The 26,148-nt window shown below is 31.3% G+C and overlaps 3 protein-coding genes across 7 annotated transcripts; 1 reads left to right on the top strand and 2 right to left on the bottom strand.

Annotated features, from left to right (window-relative positions):
• Nucleotides 1-3,002: 3,002 nt before the first annotated feature.
• Nucleotides 3,003-4,689, top strand: LOC109816476 (Calcium-dependent lipid-binding (CaLB domain) family protein). 2 transcript variants are annotated; one of them, XM_020381513.3, is made up of 7 exons: nt 3,003-3,136; nt 3,210-3,314; nt 3,398-3,524; nt 3,648-3,719; nt 3,874-3,925; nt 4,020-4,326; nt 4,402-4,689. In XM_020381513.3, the coding sequence occupies exons 1-7, from the start codon at nt 3,094-3,096 to the stop codon at nt 4,425-4,427; spliced, it is 732 nt and encodes a 243-aa protein (XP_020237102.1). In that variant the 5' UTR covers nt 3,003-3,093; the 3' UTR covers nt 4,428-4,689. The 2 variants fall into 2 exon arrangements, with proteins under 2 accessions (XP_020237102.1, XP_020237101.1); XM_020381512.3 differs by having other exon boundaries at nt 4,017-4,326.
• Nucleotides 4,690-7,457: 2,768 nt separating this feature from the next.
• LOC109816474 (cyclase-like protein 2) lies at nt 7,458-14,337 on the bottom strand. Its single transcript, XM_020381510.2, has 6 exons — nt 13,473-14,337; nt 13,346-13,390; nt 12,622-12,694; nt 10,633-10,730; nt 8,103-8,173; nt 7,458-7,936 (listed from the first exon to the last, which is right to left on the bottom strand). Exons 1-6 carry the CDS (start codon nt 13,840-13,842, stop codon nt 7,811-7,813), a joined length of 783 nt encoding a protein of 260 aa, XP_020237099.2. The 5' UTR covers nt 13,843-14,337; the 3' UTR covers nt 7,458-7,810.
• Nucleotides 14,338-14,662: 325 nt separating this feature from the next.
• On the bottom strand, nt 14,663-26,001 carry LOC109816465 (Spc97 / Spc98 family of spindle pole body (SBP) component). 4 transcript variants are annotated; one of them, XM_020381499.3, is made up of 14 exons: nt 25,667-26,001; nt 24,779-25,483; nt 23,392-23,598; nt 22,980-23,291; nt 21,994-22,118; nt 20,669-21,817; nt 19,368-19,509; nt 19,088-19,244; nt 18,615-18,778; nt 18,351-18,436; nt 17,948-18,047; nt 17,188-17,249; nt 15,492-15,651; nt 14,663-15,115 (listed from the first exon to the last, which is right to left on the bottom strand). In XM_020381499.3, exons 1-14 carry the CDS (start codon nt 25,820-25,822, stop codon nt 14,948-14,950), a joined length of 3,693 nt encoding a protein of 1,230 aa, XP_020237088.1. In that variant the 5' UTR covers nt 25,823-26,001; the 3' UTR covers nt 14,663-14,947. The 4 variants fall into 4 exon arrangements, 2 of the variants coding, with proteins under 2 accessions (XP_020237088.1, XP_020237087.1); XM_020381498.3 differs by having other exon boundaries at nt 19,088-19,247; nt 25,667-26,000; XR_002241257.3 differs by lacking the exon at nt 14,663-15,115 and adding an exon at nt 18,227-18,279 and having other exon boundaries at nt 15,575-15,651; nt 19,088-19,247.
• Between the last annotated feature and the right edge of the window lie 147 nt (nt 26,002-26,148).

Here is a 26,148-nt window from a genome sequence, read left to right as displayed (position 1 = left end):
TACTCACTTGCACTATCCTAGACCACCAAATAAAATATGATAGCACCTAGACCACACCGGAAGAAGTGAATTTTGTGAAACCCAATAACACGTTCTATATTTAACTATTAATGTCTGAATTTCATAGCGCCTGGGGAGAGGCGCAACGTATCAGCACGTGAATAGATAGCACTTGGGGGAGGCTTTTTCTTGAAAACGCCTCCCCCTGCTCTTTCTTTACAAATCTGCCACATGTAACATTTGCAACAGATGGTGCCTTGGGGGGAGGCTCCTTCTGAAAAACGTCTCCCCCCATGCTCTTTCTTCACAAACTGCCACGTGTAACATTTGCAAACGATGGCGCCTTTGTAACATTTGTAAAAATGTTTTGTAAATACATTTTTACAAAACATAATTTTTTTATTTATTCAAATAAATAAATTGTATTTGAATACATTTTCTTTCAAAACGTGATAATTTTTATTTTTTTGGACAAAGAATTTTTTTTATTTGAATACGTTTTATTTTGAAAATGTATTTTCATTCGAATAAATATATTTCTCTCATTCAAATATAACTTTTATTTATTAGAGTGAAATTTACAATTTTATTTATTTATTTATTTTAAATTTATTATTTTGATTAATTTTCAATCTAAAAAAATTATTTTAAAATTATTTATTTACTTTTAATCAATTAATTATTTTATTTTAAAAATATTTTAATTTTATTATTTAATTATTCTAGCATGAAAGTTAAATTGACGTGCCACCAAGTGTTTCTTCATTTGTCCATGCATCGTGAGCAGAACATAAGGAGGTCCAACGGAGTTGAGGGAAGAAAAACCATTGTTGTAGGCAATGGCTCTTAATTATCAAGTAAGCTTGAATTGAGTTTGATTAGCTAGCTCTTAATTACCATGCTTCAGACATATATTATATATAGCTTGAAAAGGCTGTCATTTCTCTGGGCTAGTATTAATTTCATGAAATAATTTATGTGTCTGGGAACTTAATATTATATACGATTCTCTATACCTTTGCCTGTCGCCGACCGGGGTCCCATTCTTTTCCTTCCTAGAGTTTTAGCTGGCCGGCCATAAAAGATCTGTTTGTCTAAATTTTATCTTAATTAATATTTTTTAAACGATCTCTTATATTATATTGAAATTAAATAATTAAGATAGTAAAATATCAACAATGTATTTATTTTTAAAACACTCATATATATATATATATATATATATATATATATATATATATATATTAGATATATTTTCATATATCACTTTTCTATATATTAAAATATCACATAATTTAGAATTAAAAAATCAAATAAATATATTTTTTATTGTTTTTTATCATTCTCGTTTTCTTTTTTCCTAAACTCACATTTTTTTTATTATATTTGAAAAATAATTGTAACGAGAGAAAATAAATCATTCTCAAATAATTTTTTTTATTGTTTATCTGCTTACAAAAATGAAGTTATTGTTAGACATACTCTGATTTCAAAATTAATGAAAAATTATTTTAAAGAATCCGGATATTATAAAAAGAACCATTGATCTCTGTACACAAACAATGTTAAATACTAAAAAATTTCCTAAACTTTTACTTACTTGAAGGAGAGAAAGGACAAACTTGATCTTTTCGCAAGATGCAGCCACTTCTCTTTCTCTTTTCCGAGTTGCAGTCAACCACTCACAATCAAAGATCAAAGAGTAAACATAAATGGGAGAAAAAAAGGAGAGAAAGGGGAATGAAAAAATTAGCAAAACAACAAAAAGAAAAGAAAAACTTTTAAAATGTTGAACCGCTCCATGTACTCAACCATCTGCAACGTTATTAATAGCTTCTTTAACCTATATGTCTATGTTATGAATCACCAAAGGTTATTCTGAAACGACACATTTTGATGATTTGCATAAAAATAAGAAGTAAAATTTTGTAATTTTTAAATGAATGTGGGTTTAGAAGATTTCTAATGTCAATTCAAATATATACTTGATTTGTCCTCTATCATTATAATATGATATCATATATAAATAACATTTACTTGACCTAATTAGGTTTATTTAATTATTCTATAAAAATGTATGTTATTAATAACATTTTTTATGCTACTTTCTTGTTAACCTAATCATTGTAATTTATCATCATTTGGTCTAGAAATCAATTGTTTTCTAAATAAAAACATATATTCTTATTTTAAAATAAAAACTAGTATACTTAAGAGACTATTGTTAAACCTAATTACGTTTGCATATCATTAGCCTAATTCGTCATAATGTTTAACAATTTTTTTTATATGAACTATTTATTTTCAAAGCATTCATTATTAAGAGTTATGTTTGTATCATGTGTTTTTATAATATCATATAAGAAATTATTTAATATTATTTTATCACATGTATCATTTGTATATATTTGAATGCGACACATATTATCTAAATATCCATAAATTTATTTATAAATATGTACTATAATTATTATAATCTAAAAACATATCATAAATATTAATTATCACAAAATATATTATAATTAATATCAATTGATTATTTTATAAAATAATTTAATAATTATTAAATTTATTTATTATATTTTTAATATCTAATCATGTGTTAATATGACATATGTCATTCAAACCTATTTATAGATTTATAAATTTATTTTGCATATGATAAGATTTAATTCTTATATATGTAGTATTAGCTTACTTTTTCTCTGATATATGATGTGTATTTTTAATTTAGTTTTTTGTATGGAAAGCGGTAATTAATATTGAAAATATATATAGATTAAATTAATAAAAATTTTGGTATAAAAAGTTAAAAACTAAATTAAAAATTTATGAAAGAAATAAAATTATATATTAAAGTTATAAATTATAGAAAGAGGAATTATTAGAATAGTATGATATGTAAATGTAATAAACAATTTTTCCTGGATTATCGATCCATGTGATACACCTCCAGGCTCCAGTACTGTATATAAATATAAATATAAATATAATGATATATATGACAGTGGAAAAGGAGAATAGGCTTTGCGCGTTGGGTACGGTGACAGCTTTGAATTTCAATTACAATTCAACGTCTGCATCTCGTCGTCCATGTCGATAACCGGCATCCAGGGGCAACCTCTTGAGGTCACCGGTAAGCAGTACTTTCATTTGCTTTGGAAATTGGAATTTTTCAACTATTCACAACGGATTATGGATGCTTGCAGTTGTGTCGTGTTCCAAGTTGAAGGATACTGAATGGATTTCAAGGCAAGATCCGTACGTTTGTGTCGAATATGGCAGCACTAAGTTCCGAACCAGAACATGCACAGGTCATTTTCCATTTTTCATTTTTCATTTTCATTGACCAAGGTTCAGTTTCAGTTGACCTTTTCTTCCTTATTCCTTGTTCCAGACGGCGGAAAAAATCCTGTATTCCAAGAGAAATTCATCTTTCCCCTCATCGAAGGCCTTCGGGAGATCAATGTCCTTGTTTGGAACAGCAATACTCTCACCTTCGACGATTTTATCGGAAGCGGAAAGTATGCCTCTCCTCTCCTTTTCTCTCTCTCTCTCTCTTTTTTATTTTTTTTATTTTTTTATTACGTCTTTTCTCTTTCCAATATCTAAAATCTAAAATCTATTCTCTTCCCTTCCCCCCTCAGGATTCAATTGCACAAGGTTCTTTCTCAAGGTTTCGATGACTCTGCTTGGCCACTTCAGACCAAATCTGGCAGGTAACCCTATACCTTCCAGTCAATTAGGTCACCACACATACACATAATTCATAAGTTTCAGATTCCCTTGTTAAGAATTCTATTTTGTTTGCCTTTCCCGCTCTCTTGTTTACTTCAACTCATCAGAATGTATCTCGCACATTTCCTTTGGCAGATACGCTGGGGAAGTAAAAGTCATATTGCATTATGCAATTGCAAGTCAAAGGGTAAGTTAGCTACATTTTCATCGTTTATTTAGATGACTACTGTGTACACTGGACTGATATAAGCGTGTATTGTGATGGGATGGGAGCACAGCAGCAGAAATCAAGCTCAAGCCATACTCCATCAGCACCTCCCTACGTCCCAACAGCAACTCCCTCCGTTCCTTCATATTCTACTTCCTACCCACCACCTCCTTACCATCCAACTGGATCTTACCCACAAGTAGCATCAACACTTTCATACCCTCCACCTCCCACAGCTTACCCCCCCTATCCTTCACATTCATCTCCCTATCCACCGCCCTCATATCCTGCTTCATCTCCCTATCCACCATCCTCATATCCTCCTCCCCCTTCATACCCCCCTGCTTCAGCTTATCCACCACCTGCAGCCTATCCTCCTGGTAATTTCTTATTCATTTCTACTAATTACTCTTTTTTATCGTGCTTTTCTCGCTCCTAACTAGATCCTTATTCAGGAATATACCCTCCACCACCATACTGAGTCTGTCAGGGATCTGCTACATTCTCTTAGCAAGGAAGCAACATGCCTTGTATATGACTTGTATAACCTTCTTCCAGCTTTAGTTGTTATCAGAAACTCTTGTTTTTTCTGTTTCTTATATTTTTACTTAAGGAGTGTTTCTTCGATGTATTTAGTTTGTAGTCATGACTTTATCATATCTTAAAAGCCTAGCCAAGGTGGATTTGTAGAACAAAAATTTGATGCAACAGTACAATTTACAGGTGTGTTTGTTTTTCATTTACGTCACTGCATCACACTGTTCATGATCAATGCTCTTTGAAATATGTGTGCAAAAGGGACTTCAAGAGATCCTTTAAATGCTTGTTCAATATAAGATCATTTGCAAAGTGTTCCTAAAATAGAACATTCAGATCATTTGCATATCAAAAATATCATTCAGTATTCAGTATCATATTCTTGTTCAAATGGATCTGAATATGAATAAAATGATTGAAAAAAAATAACGATCAAGAGAAAGAAATAGAACAAATTGGAACAACACAAAGGTCTATGGTAACCATGAAATGTGAAAGCCCTAAGTATTATAAATAAGAAAATAGAACAATTTTTTTTTAATTTTTTTTTAATCGTAATTGTTAATTTTTGTCTTGATGGAGGAATTCAAACTCAGTCTCCTTATTACTCTAACGCTATGTCTCTTCCTCCTTATATTCCTCCCTATAGAACAAAATAGAACAAATCTTGATAGATTGGATGGTACGAAGGGGAAGGATTTGAATAAATATCTTGGTGGGTCAAAATTGTGGAGGGAGGAGGAAAAATTAGTCAAAATCACTTATTTATGGTATTTGGCTTCCCCAAAATCAGAAATATGAAAGAGGGGAAAATAATATTTTAATTTTAAGTGTGCAACAGCGACATTGACCATTTTATTTTCGCAAGGCTATTAAACTTTGTTGCTTAACTTGATTCTTCAAAACACAAAAGGGCAACTTAATACATGAGACTTTTACCTGGTGGTCTAGTGGGGTCTAGGAAAGGTAAGTCGCATCTAATGCAGAAATTTTTAAACCACAAGACAATCTAATCGTTACATTAAGATTCGTCCTTTGTTTAATAAAAATCAAAATCGATAAAAATAAAATAAAATAAATAAAACTGAGCTACGCTGCCCAATTAGACGAGGATGTAATACAGTAATAGCAATAGCACGGAGAAACGAAGCCAGTCCCACTCATCCAACAGTTTTACTTGATGAGATTAAAGCTATAATTTAAACTTACGGTTAGTTTAGTAGTTCAGGAAAGGGATTAGGGAAGAAGGGAGAAGATTTAAACTTGATTCTCATTACGACGTTGTAGTATTTTCTATAGATAAAAAAAGAGAGTTATAATTTAAACTTATAGGGCTCTGATTTCTTATACTTGGATTGGTCAATGATTAATTGCTCCTAAATAAACTTATTGCATAACCCTCCAGACGTTCATAAGCAAGTTGACAAGGTTGCTATACACATGGCATGAATTCCCTATTCCCCTTTCTGAAAAAACTTAACATATTTACCCCCCGAATCACTGCATTAAACAGAATTCAACAGGAAAAAAAAAAAAAAAACTCTGATATATATATATATATATATATATGTAGGGCCTAATAGTCCACCTGTTGGACCACTATAGTATGATATTATCCGCTTTGAGCTAGGCCCGCATGGTTTTGTTTTTGGGCTCCTTCCCAAAAGACCTCACACTATATGGAATGGTGGACACCCTTATAAACTAGGCACCAATATCAGGAAGACTTTCGACACAAGGCACCAAGTTCGGATCTCTTCTCCAGGCACAACACTGAGGGTCTTCCCGCATGGGCCGGATAGTCCACCTTTTGCTCTACCATAGTATGATATTGTCCGCTTTGGGCCAGGCCCGCACGATTTTGTTTTTGGGCTCCTTCCCAAAAGGCCTCACATATATGGAATGGTGGACACCCTTATAAACTAGCCAATGTTCCTTCATTTTACAAATGTGGGACTTGGGATGAATCCCAACAATATACATACATAAATACACTCTAGTATACACATACTAATGCAAAGTTCTTTATCAAAAAATACTAATGCAGAGTTGAATACACATATCTAAGTCTTAGAATAGTGGATTTGAGTCTAACTCAATCCCACAAAATCAACTTATAAGGTGAGAGTTGCTTTCCACTTATATATTATTTAATTTCCTAATATCTAGTCGATGTGGGACTTGAATTTTTCTCAATACTCCCCCTCACGTCCAGTACTATTGAACTTGTTACGTGGATAAATGATAAATGATCCTTTTTAATGATCTAGGATTGGCAGGACTTGATTTTTTTTTTCTCAATACACTCCCTCACACTCATGGTACATGTACTAATGGTGGGTGACCTATTAGAGTAGATCTAGATGGCTCTGATACTATCTTAGAATAGTGGATTTGAGCCTAACTCAACCTACAAAATCAACTTGTAAGGTGATGGTTGTTTTTCACTTATACACTATTTAATTACCTATTGGAAAAAACCCAAATCCTACATCGATTAAAAATTAGACAATTAAATAGTATATAAGTAAAAAAACAACTCTCACCTTACAAATTGATTTTATAGATTTTAGTTAAGTTCAAATTCACTGTTCTAAGACTAAGCAATGTACTATATATATACTCCAACCTCGACTTCGGCAAAGTGACATCATGTTTAGAGTAGATACACGAGCTTAATAAATTTTGTGAGGATATAATTCATTACTTTTATTTTTCCTTTCCTTTAACCAAATCAAAGAAATTAAAAAGATGTTATTTTTAATTTTTCCTTCCTCTTCTGAACCAAAAATTGCCTACGGAAACAACAGAGATGACATTTTGATGATTGAGATGTAAGAGTTTACAGCAATGAGAATCCTGGATATGTGATTATTGAGGTACGTTATTCTTAATAGTTGCGGATTTGCCCCTTCATATAGAAAGACTCGGGCTCTAAGGTGAGGTTTGTTTTCGCAATCTCACACTGCAAACATTATTATGTAAAAGATTCCAAACAAAAATCCATTAGTGTGTTTAAAAGTGCGTTTCAATCATTGTCATTTGTAATACTTTCATCGAATATTATACTTCATATCCATGCTGCTTTTTTTTTGAAATGATTTACAGGAGCGTTTATGCACGTTGCTAAACGTTACTGTAGTAGTACTATCTAGCTGCACGTGGAAACCACTTCGTATTTATTTCGTTCCAAGCTACGCATATTTAAGAAAGCTACATTCAATTTCATGCTCTTCCGACGACTGCTGCACCCATTTTCAAGCATAAACCACTGATGTCAGCATATTTAAAAAACAAAATGTGCAAACCTACTCAAAGTCACTCTTATTATTTGATGAGGATGCATCTTATGGGTGATCCCTCAGCACCAGCCAACCTAAGAGGTAAGCAATGGACTGTATATATTCCTGTTGCCACATCATCAAGCTTCAGGCCTTCCACGATAATGATTTCCTATAGCAGTGGAGAAAGAGAGAGCGACAAACACTATTTAATTAATGACTACCGTTCGATTCTTTGTCATTCAAAATAATACTAGGATAAATTCAATATAATTAGCTAACATATAGTGAAACATGACATGTATCATTTCTTAATCATAAATTAAATTTTTTCTTACCCTTCCTTCAAGAAAAACAAGGTGAGCTGGAATCAAGTGGTCGAAAGCAGCAACAGATAGGTAATCGATTCCTACATCCCATCGCATAAAACGTATCATTGCAACAAAGTTGAGAAAGAAAAAGAAAACTGTTAATGAATTGATAAAGTTTAGCAGCGGTATGGTCTCGAATTTATGGTCAGAGAGTTCAAGTATCAGAGTAATCATATATAACAATAAATAAAGGAGATATTAACTCTTTTATTCTCCATATTTACTCTCTTAAAACATGTTATTAATCTTTAATAAAATTAATTTTTATTCGTTTACAATACATATGTTTTTTATCCTTCAACTCATAAAATAACTACCGACTCCAATTAATAACTATCCACTCCTCTAAAATATCATATTCTTTTTCATAATTTATTCTCACATGTCATGAAAGAATTTTGTACCCTCCCGATCTTTTGTCGCGAGGGTTTGACAGAGTGTCTATTTGAGTACTTCATCACTCGTAAGCGTGTTGTTTAGCGGTAGGGGTTGATCCACATTTAAGCAAAGTCAGGGGTTCGAATCCTGCCTTGTGTATGCAGCCGCGTTAAATCTTGGGGCCAGCTATCCCACCCTTTGAGGTGCCTACCTCGTAGCGAGGAGATTAGTCACTGCTGTCGGCGATGGATCACTACAATTGCAACTTCTGACCTTGTGGTTAACTCTATTTTTGTCATTAGACACCTCTTGATCTTAACATGTTTACACGGTCAACAAACTTGAAATAAAAGACAGTTAAATATTTAATTTCATCTCTCATTTTTCTTGATATCAAATTTTGTTTTAGCAAAACATATATATATATATATATATATATAATTCCAAACTTATAAAATTGATCGCTATATATAATATATGAATTACTTTTTGATAATTTTATTTATCTAACATTCTTCGCTATATATAAATCATGCTAGACCTAGCTTATTGAAGATTTACACGATGACATCCTACATATTTGAATGGAATTTAATTCAAGTAACATATGCTATTATTGTTTATTTGAATCCTGTATTCTAATTTTGTTGTTATTTAGATATATAAACTAATTTTAAAATATTTAATCTAAAGAAATTGATGTTCTTTTAAAAAAATATTAAAATTCAAAAAATGAAAATATCATTCTTGTGACATAAAAAATATTTTCTTATTTAAAAATGAGTATAAATGTATATTTTGATTGTTTATTAAACCTGCAACAAATTTAATGAATATATAAAAATCATAAGGATTGCCTCTAATAAAAAAAAAAATTCTCTGCTGCTCAAAATCTTTTCAACCTCTTTATGTCTCATACATGTATTTAATTTTATTTATCTTTTCAACACATTTTCTGATAATTCATGAATCTTTTGCTTTTTTTTTTTTTTCCATTTATTTGCACGATTTTGTCTTTTTATTTAAATATTTTTTCATTCATTTATTTTATTTCACATTTATTTTCTGTTCCTGTGATCATTCTTATGGAATTGCTATTTTTCATAATAATTATGTTTGCATATATGAAGCTTAAGTTTTTTTAAAATTGTATATACAATATTAATTAATGTTACTTGTGGAGAATATTTTCATGTATATTATTTTATATTGAAATTATTACAAGAAAAAATAATATTTAAACTGTTCGTTGTAGGAAAATTAAAGTAGTTGATATGTAAATGATAAAAATTTAGAATTCAAATTTTGAATATCAATAAATAAATAGGATGGCACCAAATAAACTTCTAGAATTGACTAGAAAGGGATAATATTTATATGGTAAAAATGATGGGTAAAAATATTTGTTGATTATCTATTGGTCATATTTTTTATTTATCAAAATTATTAATTTTGTTGATTTTGTTAGACTCACATATTCAAAGATTTATTAAATTTTGATTTTTAGCTATTAATCGAAGATAATGAAGACACGACTTGAATCAATTATACACCAACAAGTATGATGCGACCTGAATTAGATATTTGATCGAGAAAATTGAAAAATAATTATATTATATTAATTTTGTATATATTTTATAATTTTAATTACTAGTATATTATTATGAATGTAATTCTTTGTTTGGATTGTTTCAAATTAAATAAGACATAAAAATAAAATATGTGAAACTCTAACGTCATTAAATACAACTAACAATTAACTTGAAAAGACATGAGTAAAACTCACTTGTAACTCATCATCGACTAGACAACACGCACAAAAAATTAATTAAAAAATATGAACAAGACCAACTTACAACCAATCACAATACACAAAAATCAACTTAAAAAAACGTGAATAAGATAGATATAACCCATTATCACGCATAAAAAATAACTGAAAAAAACATAAATAAGACCACCTCGCAACGAGTTATGACTATGATTTGGAATGAGTCTTTTATAGTTCCTCTATCAGCAAACTAATGACAATATCAAACTCCCATTTATATAATATATTGCTACTTGATCGCACTGCTTAGAATTGTGCTGTGTTAATTTGGAAAATGAAAAACCTTACCTACAAGCTTGATGTCGGTGTTCTTCACTAGCCAATCTGCTCCATCTTCCGTGAATCCCACATAGCTTGAGTCAAATTCCTTCTGATACATAAGCCGCCTTATATTTTTTCAAGTTTTAGTTCCACATTTCACTTCTATCAAACTATAACATTAAATGTATATTAAGTCTTACCTATGCATTTGTCTTACTCTTGCATGTAAACAGACTAAAGTGACTCACAAACAGACAACAAATTATTTAAAGACCCAAGATTATACAAAAGCATTATGTTTTCTCGTAAGAAAATGTGATTCTGTCACTAAACTCATAATTCGCATTTTATGATAGAAGAGTAAAAACAGGACACAACAACTAAGACTAGTTAAGGTTTAAAAAACATAAATGTTATTTATACAACAATTTTATAACTAAGAGAAATATGAAATATAATAAATGACGAGAAAAAATATTGTATAAATAATATAACTCTTCAAACAAATATTATTGTCCTAATTTTTTCTATTAATTATAAAAAACATCATCTTATTTTTACTTTGATTTTCATGTGATATAACTTTTTTTTTTCCATATATATATATATATATATATATATATATATATATATATATAGTTAAATAAATAAATTAATTTATATGTAAAACTTTTTAATATATCCATTACGACATCATCCGCTTATTAATATTACTACGATGATAAAGTGAATTTTTATTAGATGACAAATGAGTCCTGTTAAACTAACACTAGAAATTTAGGTTTGATTTGTAAAGTAAATGGTTGCTCTAGCATCTTTATTATTTAAAGGGGTCTTAATTGAAAACTTAAGTTTAACTTATTTAAAAAAGTAGAACTTGAAATTTTCTTGTCCATTTATATCAAACTTGGAACATTTAATGACTCAAATTTGGATAATTGACAATATATATATATATATATTCAATTATTCTAATAATAAAATATGCTTTAAATTAAATAAGTAATAATTTTTTAAAAATTATATAAACTAATATTTTAATTTGTATAATGTACATGTTAAATATTTATTATATGTATTAAATTTTATAATAAATAAAATAACAAATAAATATTATATTTAAATATATAAATTATATTTAAAATTTGTATAAATAAATAACTTTTAAATATATAAATCATATTTAAGATTTATGATAAAAATTTATATTATAATATAATATTATTTTTTATTAATAATTAATTTTAAAAATATTAAAATTTAATTTATAAAAACATTTTTAGATAAAATAAAAAATATTTTTATATAAGATAAAAATTTATATTTAATATATAAGAATGGTTAGCATCCAATATTTTTTAGCCATGATGAACTGGTTGAAAAGGTTAAATTTGTAACCGAATCATAATTAAAAATTAAACACAGCATAATGTCCTACTAGCTTGAAACAAAGCTAATTCATGAATCATAATCAGATTCAATGAGAGGGCGTCCAGTTTTTGAATATTTGCTAGGAAGAAAAAAAAAATTGTATAACTACATACATATTTCAAAATGAAGACCAATAATATGTGAACACGTGTTATATATATAATTAAACACTTATTATTATTTATTTATTTATTTTTACACATTAGATCTTACCATATCTTTTTTCTTTATCTATTAGTAAACTTGGTATTAAAAAATGTATAACACTTGACATCATATTCAATCTAGATTTATTGATATATATTAGTATATCATCAATGGCATAGATCAGATGATGAACATCCTGTTTACGTCTAAACCATTAACTTTTCGTCTCTAATCTATTATTATATATTTACACATCTTTATTTATTTATTTTCTTCTCTTTCTTTTACTTTTAAAGAGAAATGTCTCTTCCAATCACGAGAAAGTCGAGAGCAAGACAAAGAATAAAAAAAAAGAAAAAGAAAGTGAGAAATAAAAAAGAATGAATGAAATAGCAAGAGAAAAACTAAAAGTGTAACATATAAATTTGAACACATTACCTGAAAGTATTTAGTGTTCGGAAGAGCACACGACGTACGCCCCTCGGAATATTCAATGACTTCATAACATCAGCTGGAAAATAAAAAAAAACATTTTCATTTAATCAATATTTACTAAAAAAAAATTTGTCCTAATTTCTTCATCCATTTTACTTTAACAAGCTATGATATGTAGTAAGTCGAAGAGCGTATAGGCTAGAAAACAACTAGAGTGGTAATTTAAGAGGATATATACTTTATAAAAAGAGGAATATTTTTTTATTGTTTTTATTGGGATATTTAAAAACACAATTTTAGATATTATTCTCTTGGAACTTAAATTCTGACTTTACTTTTAATCATCATCTAAAATGTTTTTAATTAATGAAATATGTCTGCATTTTATAAATTTTTATTTTTCTTCTTATTTTAAGGATATGAGACTTGATTTTTATCATAACAATATTCTTTTCAAATAAAATACCTAACTTTTTATTTAACAAAAATTATTTTATATTATATTTATTATTATTATTATTATTATTATTATTAGTATGTATAGTTATGGTTTAGTGATTGTTATTGAATTCAACGAGTAACTCTAATACTGTTTTTATTGGTTATCACTCGTGACTTGTCACCGAGAAAATAACCCTAATATGTTGACAACGTCCCGATGATCATAATTTTTGGATGCTATTAGTTGCAAAAAGAAAGATAGTAAATAGAGAAATATCTTGCATACCGCTAATGTTTGTATCTCGTGGAACATCAACTAATAGTGAGGGACCTACATGATAAAACATGAGCATAGAGAAATAGTATGAAATTAAAATTGAAGTGGTGATGTTTGTGTTTAGGGTAGGAATTACCATTGAGGAGTTGTAAGTCGAGGGAGTCGACATCGTAGCCAGCATGGAAGTAATGATCGAAAACGTGTGCAGGAGCGTCGACATGAGTGCCACTGTGAGCGGGGAGTTTGAATTGGGAGAAGTTGGCGATAGAGCCATTGGCCATGCTTCTTGTAAGCCACACGAACTGTCCAAGACTATCCTTTGATTCCCAGGCTGGCATATCAGGATGGTACCTGTGACTTATATCAATGATTCTTCCATACTCGTACTCTTCCCTCCTTTCCACACCACACAATTCATCCTCCGCCACACAACATGCCAACCCCAACACAAATATCATTATTACTATCAGGATCTGCCACCAGTTATGCTTCATCTTCATCTTCATGTTTTCCTGCTTTGCTTATCACTTTTCACTTTCCACCCACCCCATCTTACCAATAATTTATACAGTATAAAAGTTATATAAATTAATATATGATATCTCCTGTTACTATTTTTCACTCTTGCCTTTTCTTTCTAATCACCTAGTCAACAAAAGAGGCCTCGTGAGTCTGCTACCTAAACTATCTGTTTTATATATTATTATCACCAAGCAAAAATATTCTTGGACACCCTTCTAAGTATGAGGGATAAGAAGAGATAAAAGACGAATGATTGATATAGTTCATGATGTGATATTACAAGATGAAAGAGATAAAGAGAAATAAGAGGTGAGATTTGCATATCTGTAAATTTTGGGTGTCAAATATCATCCCATGTAACCAATGTTCTATTTTCGTCTCAACTCTCCTTGATAGCTCTATCGCGCATGCACCAGAAGTATTCCCTAATCATTTATTTGATTTCATATCATCTTCTAAATATTTATATGATTTCCTGCATATTTACATGATCTCCTAAATATTAACAAGATTTTCTAAATATATGCATGATATCAGGCATTTATAATTTTGATGAAAAGAAACTTTTAAAATTAAACTTGAAAATCTTTTAACAAGTTTTGAATAGCTTTCTTTTAAAAAATATAATTATAACTATATTTTAAAATAAAAAATGTTTTTGTAATTAAAACCAAACAAAAAATAACTATATTTCATTCGATCTCTAACAAAAAATAACTATTTTTTTTTCTATATTTTTAAAATGACTTATTTTTAAAAGCTTAAACCAATGAAACATGAATAATGTGTAGTCTACAGAGAATCTTGTCACTCAAAACATTTTATCTTTTCTTTTTTTTACAAAATAAATCATAACATTTGTATATTTGTATCCTTGGGAAACACGAAGATACAGCGACTATTTTTGTTTTTTCATTGTGCAATTTCCCTCATCAAAGATAAAATCAATTGAGATATTTCTAGCACGCATGAATTGCCAAAACCGCCCAAAGGCACTTCTACCACATTCAATTGTTCTCCTATGCTAATATCTTCCAATCAAGAAAACCCAGCCATACACCAATGTTGATCTGTCAAAGCTGGCAACTTTCAGACAGTATAGTACCCCGTCTCATTGCTGACATTTGAATAATATTCATTATAGTTGAGATATTCCCAGAAACGAGAAAGCCCAAAATTCCGATGTTTAGGTTCCTTAATATAGCATATGTGCAATTCTTTTAGACTTCTATCAAACTTCTGTTTTATAGAAAGCACCTGCAAATAAATTCAAACAGCAGATAAATACGAACCCAGACAGTATATCCTATCTAATGTGTGGATGTTATCAAGAGACATTTAGGCAAAGATTAAATTATTTTGAGGGCATCAGACCCAAGAGAATATTGAGAAGGACCCTTTCGAATAAAGGTAAGTATGTATATTGCCATACATTATACGCCGACATTCCTATGGGGATTAAGATAACCACTCTAAATATATATAAAATGCCAAGATGGCCGAAATCTTTTTAAAATAACAAACAGCCTACACAAGGCATTTTCATTCAATTATGTTTACTAAAGCATAAATGTATCTGGGATATATTATCGGATAAGTAATGCATAGATTCAAGAAATTTTTCCTGGTTTACCTGGGATATATTGATCCTAGAAAGTTTGCCGAACAAATCTTCCGGATCACTTCCAAAATCCCATGCCCCAATTGTAATGCAAGATCGGAAATCAAGTGCACACTGCAAAATGCTCTCAATGATGCTGCCAACTGCCTTTGTTTCGTCAGACAGGAAACATCTGAAACAAATATATACGCAAACACATAAAACAAAACATTGATTATCAGAATCAGAAACTGTTCACCGTGTGAACTTAAGGGTTATAACTTATAAGTATCACCAAATGAATACAAGTTTGAAACATTACACCAACAGTTACGTTATTTATACACCACAATTTGCACACTACTTTTACACTAGTCATCGGCATGCATTAAGTGGTGATTAGTTTACATTAACAATTAATATACCCAATCATCACATAATACAAGCTGATCACCAGTGTAAAAATGGCGAGCAAATTTCTATACACTTAACATTCTTTTTATATTAAACCAAAAATTAATTTAATGTGAAAGCATTAACCATTTAAATATGGATGGAAATCTAACATATTTTTGCCATCCTGTTTCCCCTTTACAATTACTTCCCCCTAATCTGCTGGCTTTGAAAAAAAGAGCAACACAAACCACTTCTTTTAAGCAGCTGCCACAGTGCTAAGTGCCAATAATAATGAGAAGCAGGGTGATAAGTTGTTGCCTGGCCTTTTTTGAGCATGGATTTGCTGAAAAACTTCATTACAAGTTGCAACATGTTTAAATTGTCAATATTTAAGAAACCCTTCGATGGTTCTTGGAAGATAGGTGAAGAAAAATGGATTAGTATTACAGATGGAGCAAGTGTTACTTCAGGACCTAATGGGCAAATGCTAGCAACATTCTTCCCAACCTCTCTTATTGAATGAATTTCATGCAAGTTTCATAAAAGAAATGGGCTTTCAGGTGGAACCCACATGAAATTCACCCGATTATAAAGAATGTGTTGCTAACATTTTGCGAAATCATCATAAATTTGGTCACTCCCCAAATATTAAACTCATGGAAGCCGGCTTCATCCCTAAATTGTTAAAATGAAATATCATTGGTTTTAGAAAGCAATTCATCACAGGTGAGATATTTCAAGAAATGAGAAAGCAGCAACCCCCATCCTTTTGGGTGCCTTAATATTCGAGGGTGAAATTCTTTTAGACTTTTATAAGACTCTTGATTTAGTTATGGAGGCAACAAGAAATAAACTCAACTATCATGCCAATATTATTGTCTACTAAGCCTAACCAATTAGGCAGGCCTACATGGCAAATGCATATTTAAGCTTACAGACAAAGTTTTTTGTGTATAGAAAAATAAACATTAATGATGAGACAGGATAGCTTAGGAAAAACTAGTTCCATTTTAAATGAAAATATTTAAGTTATATCCATCTGCTTTACCATATTACAAGATGGATAGTCCTACAATGACCAAGCACTTGACCACACATTGAGATCCATTGACCAGTAGACATCGCATGTGGCACCAAAATATGCATTACTGACTTCCAAGATAATATTAACTTGGTAGAAATTTAATATAGAAGAGATCGGACTGGACAGAATTAATAATTGAAATTTTACCTTAAGTATTACTATTCACTATTAGCCGAAAATTTTCCCCTAAATTGACTTTTCTAATAACTGTCCCTATAAATATTAATCAACAAACAGATGTAAACTTACATGCATAACGAATCAGCAAGATATTCCATGTGCACTGATTCAAGATCCATCATATCTTTCACCTGCATGATAAATGGTGGGAATATCCAAATATTTCTGAAGTTATTGAATTACAAAGTCATATAGATAAGATCTAGCTATCAAAGTTATCATATACTAGAAAGCTATGAAATTGAAAATTTGGCAAGGTAGAAGGAAGATATGGTAATCCAGATCAACAGACTTCATCTTTCTATAACCCTTTATGTGCGGTGGAAATATTTTTTATTTCTACAACATTTAAGAGTTATGATGGAGATACTGCTTGATGACTCTAAAATTTGTTTACAAGTTCCTACATAAACCTCTTAAACGCATAAAGTATTTCCAAATTTCCTTTATGTTATGCCAAAGCATAAACATTACCCCTTTTAGGAACCAAAAAATGGAAAACAGAGAAGATATGAAATTGCCTGTTAGGGTTCCCAATTCCCGTATACATGTAACTGGCAAAGTTATCCAAAAGGTATTAACTAGTAAGAGAAGATCAAACTTACATTTCAACTAAACAATCACAATTAATATCATGTGCTTGAAAACTAGAAAGATTTGAAAAGAGGACATTGAAATGAAATTTTCTAAAACACATGCAATACATAATCAGTTACAAAACAAATGATTTTTTTAACTGAAAAAAAAAATTATACTTTGAGTTGACGAAAAATATGCCCAGAGAATGTTAACTAAATAGCTATACCAATTAGAGTCGTTGGTCTCAAACCTTATGCTCAAGGGAATGAAGGAACCTGAACCATGACACATGAGATAACTGTGATTCTACATACTGCTGCAAAGTAGATACAAAGTGGCTGATCTGGTGCCTGTCATTGAAAGTAGAACAAAGGATGCTTAGAAGTACAAACATCAATATAAAATAAGTTCATCTTCAATATTTAAAATTTATTCAAAGAACTATTTAAGCTGGTTCTCATTAAGTATCCCTTCATAGTTAATGGAAAAAAATTTGCTAACTGCTGTATATCTTAGACCCCATCCAGACCAGATGATCTAGACCTCCAAAGTCCTTCCCATCCATGAGAATAGCAACATAATCTGAGAAAGACCCATTACATCAAATATTAAAAATGCATCCATGCATTCAGAAATGAAACAACTTTCAGTACCTCGTCTTCATCAATATATTAAGATGCCCTGTCTCAAGTCGGTGTACTTCAGAATTTAGATCTTTTTTGGTTGTATGCACCAAATCCTGTTCACCAAAATTGAAAGAAAATAAGTTCCATAACAGTTTACACAACCAAAAGTCCTTAGATTCTTTTGGAAATCCTGAATTTAAGTAATTCTGAGCAACAGAAGCAAAATTGGGATATAGAACTGTATAATTTAGAATGTAAGTGCAAACTTTCTATAAATTCAAGAAATCACACCTTTAACGAGCACCATACATTTGTCAATGAAAAAATGGCAAGCTTCACTTGTATCAAAAAGCTGAATATATCAGCATATATTTTCAATGCAGCAGGAGTTAAAACAATACTGAGTGGCCAGTCCACATGGTAACCCAGTCCTAAGAAATCAAAAGAACGGACACCTGCCATTATTTACAAATTCATTACTTTAGCATACTTTCTTGATCCACATTTCAACACCCCCAAAGAGAGGATAATTGGTGAAGGGAGCGGGTGGGGTGAGCTTATCAAACTTGTAATGAAACTGAAAAGTATAAATAACAACAACTGCAATATTAAAAAAAAAAAAAGAAAAAAAAAGCTAATCAAGGTTGTTAACTTGAAATAATTATTTTCTTCTTTTCCATTATTGTGAAAATAGAATACTGGGCCTTCCTAAAGTAAAAAATGGGTGCCAACTGAGGAATCCCCTTTCTATAGTATGGATATACCAATAGCAGATGCAGAAAGAGGCAATTTCCCATGTCCTTTCATGTAGACAAACAACCTATCCTTGTGAGTATCTTGTTCACAAGAAGACTTCTGAATTGACAACTCAAGCAGACCTTGAATTTCTGAAAGTCTCTCATTTGCTTCTGTAACAGACCACTTCTGTGATTTCAAGTAAACCAAAGAATGAGTCAATGTGCAGTATTTATAGACAATAGTCAGACTCATGGCTATTAGTATAAAATGTTATACACGTCATTGGGAATCAGAATTTAGGATTACATGATGCCATAAAGACAAGATAAACAAATCTGCCCAATCTGCTAACTCCATAAAATGATACCGCCGTAGTGCCAAAAGATGTTCTTGCAACTTAAATGCTTCCTCAAGCACATTGATGGCTAGCTTGCTGACATAATTGTATCTGACATCTTTAAGGACAAGCAAAACTAGTACAGAATGATTTCCTAAAAGCAATATATTGAGCATCTAAACTCATCAATTTTGGAATATGATAAAAATGAAAAAAGATACAAAACACCACATAGAATCCTGAAAAGATATCATACGAGAAATTATTAACAAGGGTCTTGCTAACCAATGCCTTGAAAATGAACAAATAGAATTTTTTTTTATTGGAAATCCTGCTGAGAACACTAATAACACTGTTTAATAAAAAAAAATCTTTCACTTTTAATTCCTTAAGCAATGCCTTTATGGCACTTTTAGTATTTACCTATTAAAATTCATATAAGTTGCCATGTATCAATTAAACAGATCCAACAAATTTTCATCTTAAAACACAAAGAACTGTCATCAAAGACCTGCAAACTAATTCATCATGTACTCAAATCATGTTATCTAATCTACCATCACAATCTGTGATTACAAGAACTGACAGTATAACAATTATTCCACGTTGTTTCATCTGTCAATTTTTACATATAAAACTTATAACATGGACATCTAATAAGTGATATCCACTTCAACATATTTTAAACAATTTTGCTGCAAAATTTGCATCTTGGTAGGACAACAATACTTGAAACACATTAATCACTATAGAGAAGATTCTAAATAGCATCAATTGATCCATGTAGCATGTCTCACCTTAAGGGACAAGGTCTGTTTGTTTTTGTGGAAGAAATATTGAAGTACCATAATCAAGCATTCTCACATTTTAAAATACTCAAATAAATTTAGTAACATTTAGACTTCCTTTATGGTTTTTGGCTTCTTTATCAGATAATTAGTAACCCACTCAACAGGTCCAATTGCCAAATAATAAAAATCCCTTATAACTCTTTTGTGTTCTAGTAGTTTGCCATATATTAACTTCATCAGTAAAGAAGCCAATTGGGTTTGCATTGATCCATTTTTACAGAAAATGATACTACTGACAAATGGTAAGATGGGATTGAAAAGACTAGATTTAGACTTCTTTACTGAACTGGGTATTCAAGATAAATTCAAACTAGTTTAATCTAAGTATTACACAGAGAAATAGATGCAATAAGAATAAATTGAAAAAAAGAATAAACTAATTAATCAGTTTACCAGAATAAACATAAAGATAAGGATACTGAAGCATGATTTCCTGCAGTAAGCACTTGTCAATTATAATATCAAGTGGCATCTCAAATGTTGACAACAAAGTTTGTTTTTGAGTATCGTCATTATTGACAGTTTTTCCAAAACTACTCAACAATCTTTCCCAGCTGCTTCCCCCAGATACAGATGTTAAAGATTTATGCTCCATCAACTCCAGTGAAGCATCAAAACATAATTTGGGTACATCAACCAACCGATCCTCTCTACCATAACCAATTTCTCCATGTTCATTATTCTTATCATCACGAGTAGACACATTACCATCTGGTGCAAATGAAGATGCACTTCTACATCTAGAGTTGGTGGGCAGTTTGTCCATATAAACCTTACATGGGTCCTCTACAGTAGAAAAATTAAAGTAAGGCAAATGTTGTTCATGATTAGCCTTGTATTTTTCCCCATTCCTACCCCTCGGGTGAAGAACTGAATTTCTTGTCAACATAGGGTTCACGCTAAGGGGATTAATGATGGGATGATTACACTGATGACCATATTTCCGTGGTTGGAAACCGTACAAATATGAAGTGAGTGTATCATTGTCAGGTTGATCTTCATTTGTGGTCTTCCCACTCAAAGTATCACTGACAGTAATAACATCATGGCATAACATAGAATAGCTCAGGGATCCCAGGTGCTTTTCAGTCACCTTTGGCTCAAAAGTTCCACCATTATCAAATGATTTTTTCAACAAGCGACCCATTGCTGAACAACTGTCAATCAAACTCTCTCTAAATTGACTATTGACTTGACACAAATAGCTTGAATTCCCAAGATTTAGAGGATTAGACATGTGACTCGATACCATTCCCTCAGGGGAGGACTTCACCAAATGATCAGTAGAATCCATTATAGCACAGATTCCATGCAAATCACTGCCACAGTTTTCATCATGACAGGAATTTTGTATTTTATTATTTAAGGTAGTACTCTTCAAGAAGGTTAAAGCAGATAAATGATTTTGTTGCCCAGCTACTGGACAAGACCATCCACTAAGCTGATCACAATCCAATTGCTCCTCAGAGCTGTTTAATGATGAACTTTCAGATAAACCACACATATCTTCCAGCAAAGAGAACTCATCTACAGTGCTTGAGACATCAGAGCCTAAATTATCAATGCCCCTGAGAATATCTATAAAACATCAATGAAGCAATAACAAAGGGAAATAAAGTTGTCAGGGAAAAACCTAAGATGTCAAGCAAAAAACAAAAGGAAACATGTTTCTCTCTACTTGCATCTTCATGATCACACATTTCGGGGAATGGAAGATTGTAGAATGAGGGGAATAAGAGATTACATATTTAAACTTCTTTTATCTGCTGTTGGACAACCAACAAATTCGTTTTCCGACATGATCTGGCCAACTTTGTCTAAAGTACCTCCACCATTATCAAAAGAAGGTACTGAAGCACATATAGCAACCTGCAAAAGGAAAATGTTCATGCATAAGAAGGAAGAATGGTAAAGAAATAAGCACTGCTCACTATGGGAAAAGTAGTCTTATTCCCTGCCTCTATCTTATTTTATACTTCCTATGCTCTTTTTTTCCAAGTGGCCCTTCCAATTGTAGACCAAAATAAAGATATAACAAGATCATTGATGCAAATGGGATAATGATGAAAAACCACTCTCCCCAAAAGCACAAGATATTTGGTGAAGGTACAAGACAAATTGTAGTATCTCTTAAAATATCAGAAGCAGAAAGTTTTAAGGATAATTTATCCAAAATTAAGCTGAGAAATACGTTGCCAAAGGTGTGATTTCAAAGCAACAATTTGATGCATTTGGTCAGAAAATAATCCAAGAATTTTTTCCCCTTGATTATAGTGTTCAATTAATATGTTTAAGTGGGTTTCCTTGCAGGTTTTGGAAGAATTAGATGCCTTTTCAATATTTCTTCAAGCATTCTTGGTTTCTTATTGGTACATTGGGCTTTAGTTTGAGAAAATATTTCCCTTTTCAATTTTAATTACAAAATGCCACATTGTTTTCATTTTATTTCTTGTATTTATAATTTATATAGAAGACAGCAAAAATAACATTTTATTGTTTTCACTGTTTTCTATACAAACTTTTTGAAAAAAATTTGAAAACAAAACAAGTTAGCATTTTGTAATTAAAAGTGAAAACAAATAATGAAAATAGAAAACATTTTCTCAAACCAAACAACTTAAATCTCTTTATCTTGCAAATGCACTATTTTGTTATTGCAAAATAATTGGAAGTAAATAGAAGTAAAAAAGTGCACATGTACATGGAACCAAAACTATGGAGTATGACCACCTGCTGATATCTAACTTCTAAGCTGCTCAAAAAGCTTTCAATTTTTTCATTCATCCTTTTATAATAATTTTCTCTAGCAAGCACCATAGCTTCTATAACATCTTTGCTGAAAGCCAACGGAGAAGAATAAGACAGACTATTGCTTGAAAAGCCACTCCAGCAGGGTAGAAAGTCATCACAACTGTGTTCTCCAGCAGTAACATGAATGCACATTTCAAGCAATTTCAACAGTACTTGAAGCTGCTGACCAGCTCTAACAAGTGGAACCAATAAGTCTTTGAGAAATCCAGGAATGGAAACTCCATCTCGCACCTGATGTTAGGAAGTCCCACTATGAGAATCAATATAACAAGGCAATACAAAGTTATGATGCATATGAAAACTGCATGCAGCCAGCACTGGAAAGAATTACCTTGACATTTGCTAACGGAAAGTCAACAGAGTTGCCAGCTTTAACATGCAACTTAGGAGGTAATTGGTCCATATTTTCTACGACAAACTCCTTATAAGGGTCATGTATTTCTGCTTTGAAAATCCACGATCTAATGAACCCACAATATGGTTCACAAGATTGAATAAAAAGAAACTTGAGCAGAGTGCAATGAGCAGGATCAGCAACCTAAATTGCAGAGAGCTGAATAGATTAGAAGAAATTTAAATAAAGAAAAATTATGTAAAAGGGCAATATCTATTACAGATATAATCCAATTGTTGCATTGTAACAAACAAGTAAAATGTCCAGGAAGGAAGCCCCTTCCCCCTCACAAAGTTTTCTTAATTTGCAAAGGAAGCATTCAAAAAAGAAAATAACTAAGTGACAATTCTAAGGTCCACTAGCCTATCACCTCTCCAGTTCAAAATTGCGTTTGTTATAATCTCTCTAGATGCTATAAGTCTATAACTCCCGTTCAATCTTGCTTTAACACTAGAAAAGAAAAATGAAACAAGAAAAGCCAACAACCTTCCAGTCATCCCTCATAAGATATTTTGCAATCCATTACTTATTGTAAAAACCCAAACTCATCTTTCTTTATCCCCTTCTAAAATCATATTGTAGATTCTTTCTTTTGGGCTTGAAGGCAATTCCTAGTCCCAATCCAATGCATAGAATATAGATCAGATTCTAAGATTAAATCTAACTGAATACTGGTTCTATATATTTAAATCAATGCTTTACTATTTTTTTTAAAAGAGAAAAATAATCAAATGAGAAAAGAAAGGTTAAAAGGAGACAAACATTATATTTTTTTCTATTTCCTTATTGTTGTCTGTTTACTTTTCCCATCCTTCTTCCACAGGCCAAACCATAATACAAAAAAGCTGAGCAGATTATTGTGGGGAAAAAAACCACGTGATATCCATTCACATTGAAGCTGAATCCATATTTTATGGATTTTATCTTTCGTATTTTTCATTTTTCCCAAAATTTATGGGCTAAACCTATTCATATTTTCCATCTTTCCTTTAACAAGTTTAGCCTATAAGCAAGGATTTGTACTTGCGTTGAAAAATCATCAAATAATATTCAGTTTTCCTTCAATAAGGTCATCCTATAAGCGTTGATTTGAACTTTCATGTGTGCTTTGAATGTTAAAAACCTATAAAATTGTTTTATTTTTAATTTTTAGAATTATAAAGTTATGATATTATGTTTCTTTAATATTATTTAATTATTATTAAATTAATAATAATAATAATAATTAAATACTCTAAACTCTAAATATTATACGATATACTCAAGAGAATATTTGATATTTTCCATATATTCTAACAATAGGTTCACATTCAAATAAACTAACCTGTAATTGTCCAAATAAAAATGTCAATAAATTCCCCCCTCTGCAGAAGTTACGAAATTCAGAAGTAGCTTCGGTAATCAGGTCCTCGAAAGCAGTATCTGAAAAGCAACGAGCCCACTTTTGTAGGTTACATACACTTGCAAGGGCTTCAATCTGAGTCATTAGTTCTTTTGTATGCAGGTAAAACTCAAGTAGTGTAATTTCAGAATGCACTACATTCTTCAAACAGCCGGGCACAGGCAAATCCATATCTTTTGATGAACGCCTGAAAACTACAGATGCATGAATTGTGTCCAATCCACAGATGTACCCTTCCAAGACTTTTCCCACAGCAACAGCAAAGGCTTGATTAACAAGAGTAAAGGGAGGGAACTCTTGTGCTCTCACTCTGTCCTCTTGATGAATCTGACTTTGGCAAACATCAGCATTATCATGACTCTGTCCAAAACCGTCGTCCACATTCATATTTGTAAAATAATCTACAAATGCACGGAGAAGAAAGACTAGAGAGCCAGTGCAGCCTATAGATTTAAGTAAATTTCCCAAAGAACGAGTGCTGGAAGCACGATTCCAGAGGTTAGGAATCTGGAGGAAGGTCCTGTCAGCTGGATCAGAACAAAATGTGCTAGATATGTTTTGAATACTAACAAGGGATGATTTTGCACCTTGCATAGCATTCATTGCCAACCTCACCAAACTTGATTCCTGGGGACAAATTTTGGAATTATCAAATTAAGCACAGTTAGTTGCTTACGAAACATGTGAGTTCAAAATGCATTGATTGACAGTGAAGAAAAAGCGAACCCTGAGACAGTAATTGACTAGGTTTTATTGTATGGGAGAATGAATGCATTGAAGTAAAGAGGTTAGGTTGGGAGAGGAACTTACAGAGAGAGTGGAGAGGTGACAGAGAGGTTGGTTTGATTTAGGAGAAGAGCGAAGTCCACTCTCAGAGGGAATCGATTCCCATGTTTTTGGGGGAAGCCATGGATCCTGTACCTTCAAATTCTCCAATAACGACGCAAATTTCGTATCAACCATCATCCTCTCTACTCTCTCACTCTTCCGCCTTCACTTCTCTATATTTCTCATTTATTTATTTGAATAAATGCAAAGGAAAGGAAAGGGCGCCTCACTGCCAACTATTTTCAGATTTTGAAAAATAAATCCTTAGATTAGATCGGCTCATCTCTTCGCAATGCAATGGCACTGCATTTGGGGTCCCGGCCGGGTTCTTTAAAAAAATTTAAACACAAACGCTTTTTGCTGCTTTTTTTTTTTTTAATTTGTCATTTTTAAAAAATACTATTTTTTATGAAAAAAAATATTTCTTAACAGAGTTATAAAAATAAAATCATGTTCTAGAATTT

The sequence above is a fragment of the Cajanus cajan genome, chromosome 11, assembly GCF_000230855.2.
Source record: "Cajanus cajan strain Asha chromosome 11, NIPB_CcT2T_4, whole genome shotgun sequence".
Classification (NCBI taxonomy): domain Eukaryota; kingdom Viridiplantae; phylum Streptophyta; class Magnoliopsida; order Fabales; family Fabaceae; genus Cajanus; species Cajanus cajan.
This window is presented reverse-complemented; position numbering and strand designations above follow the sequence as displayed.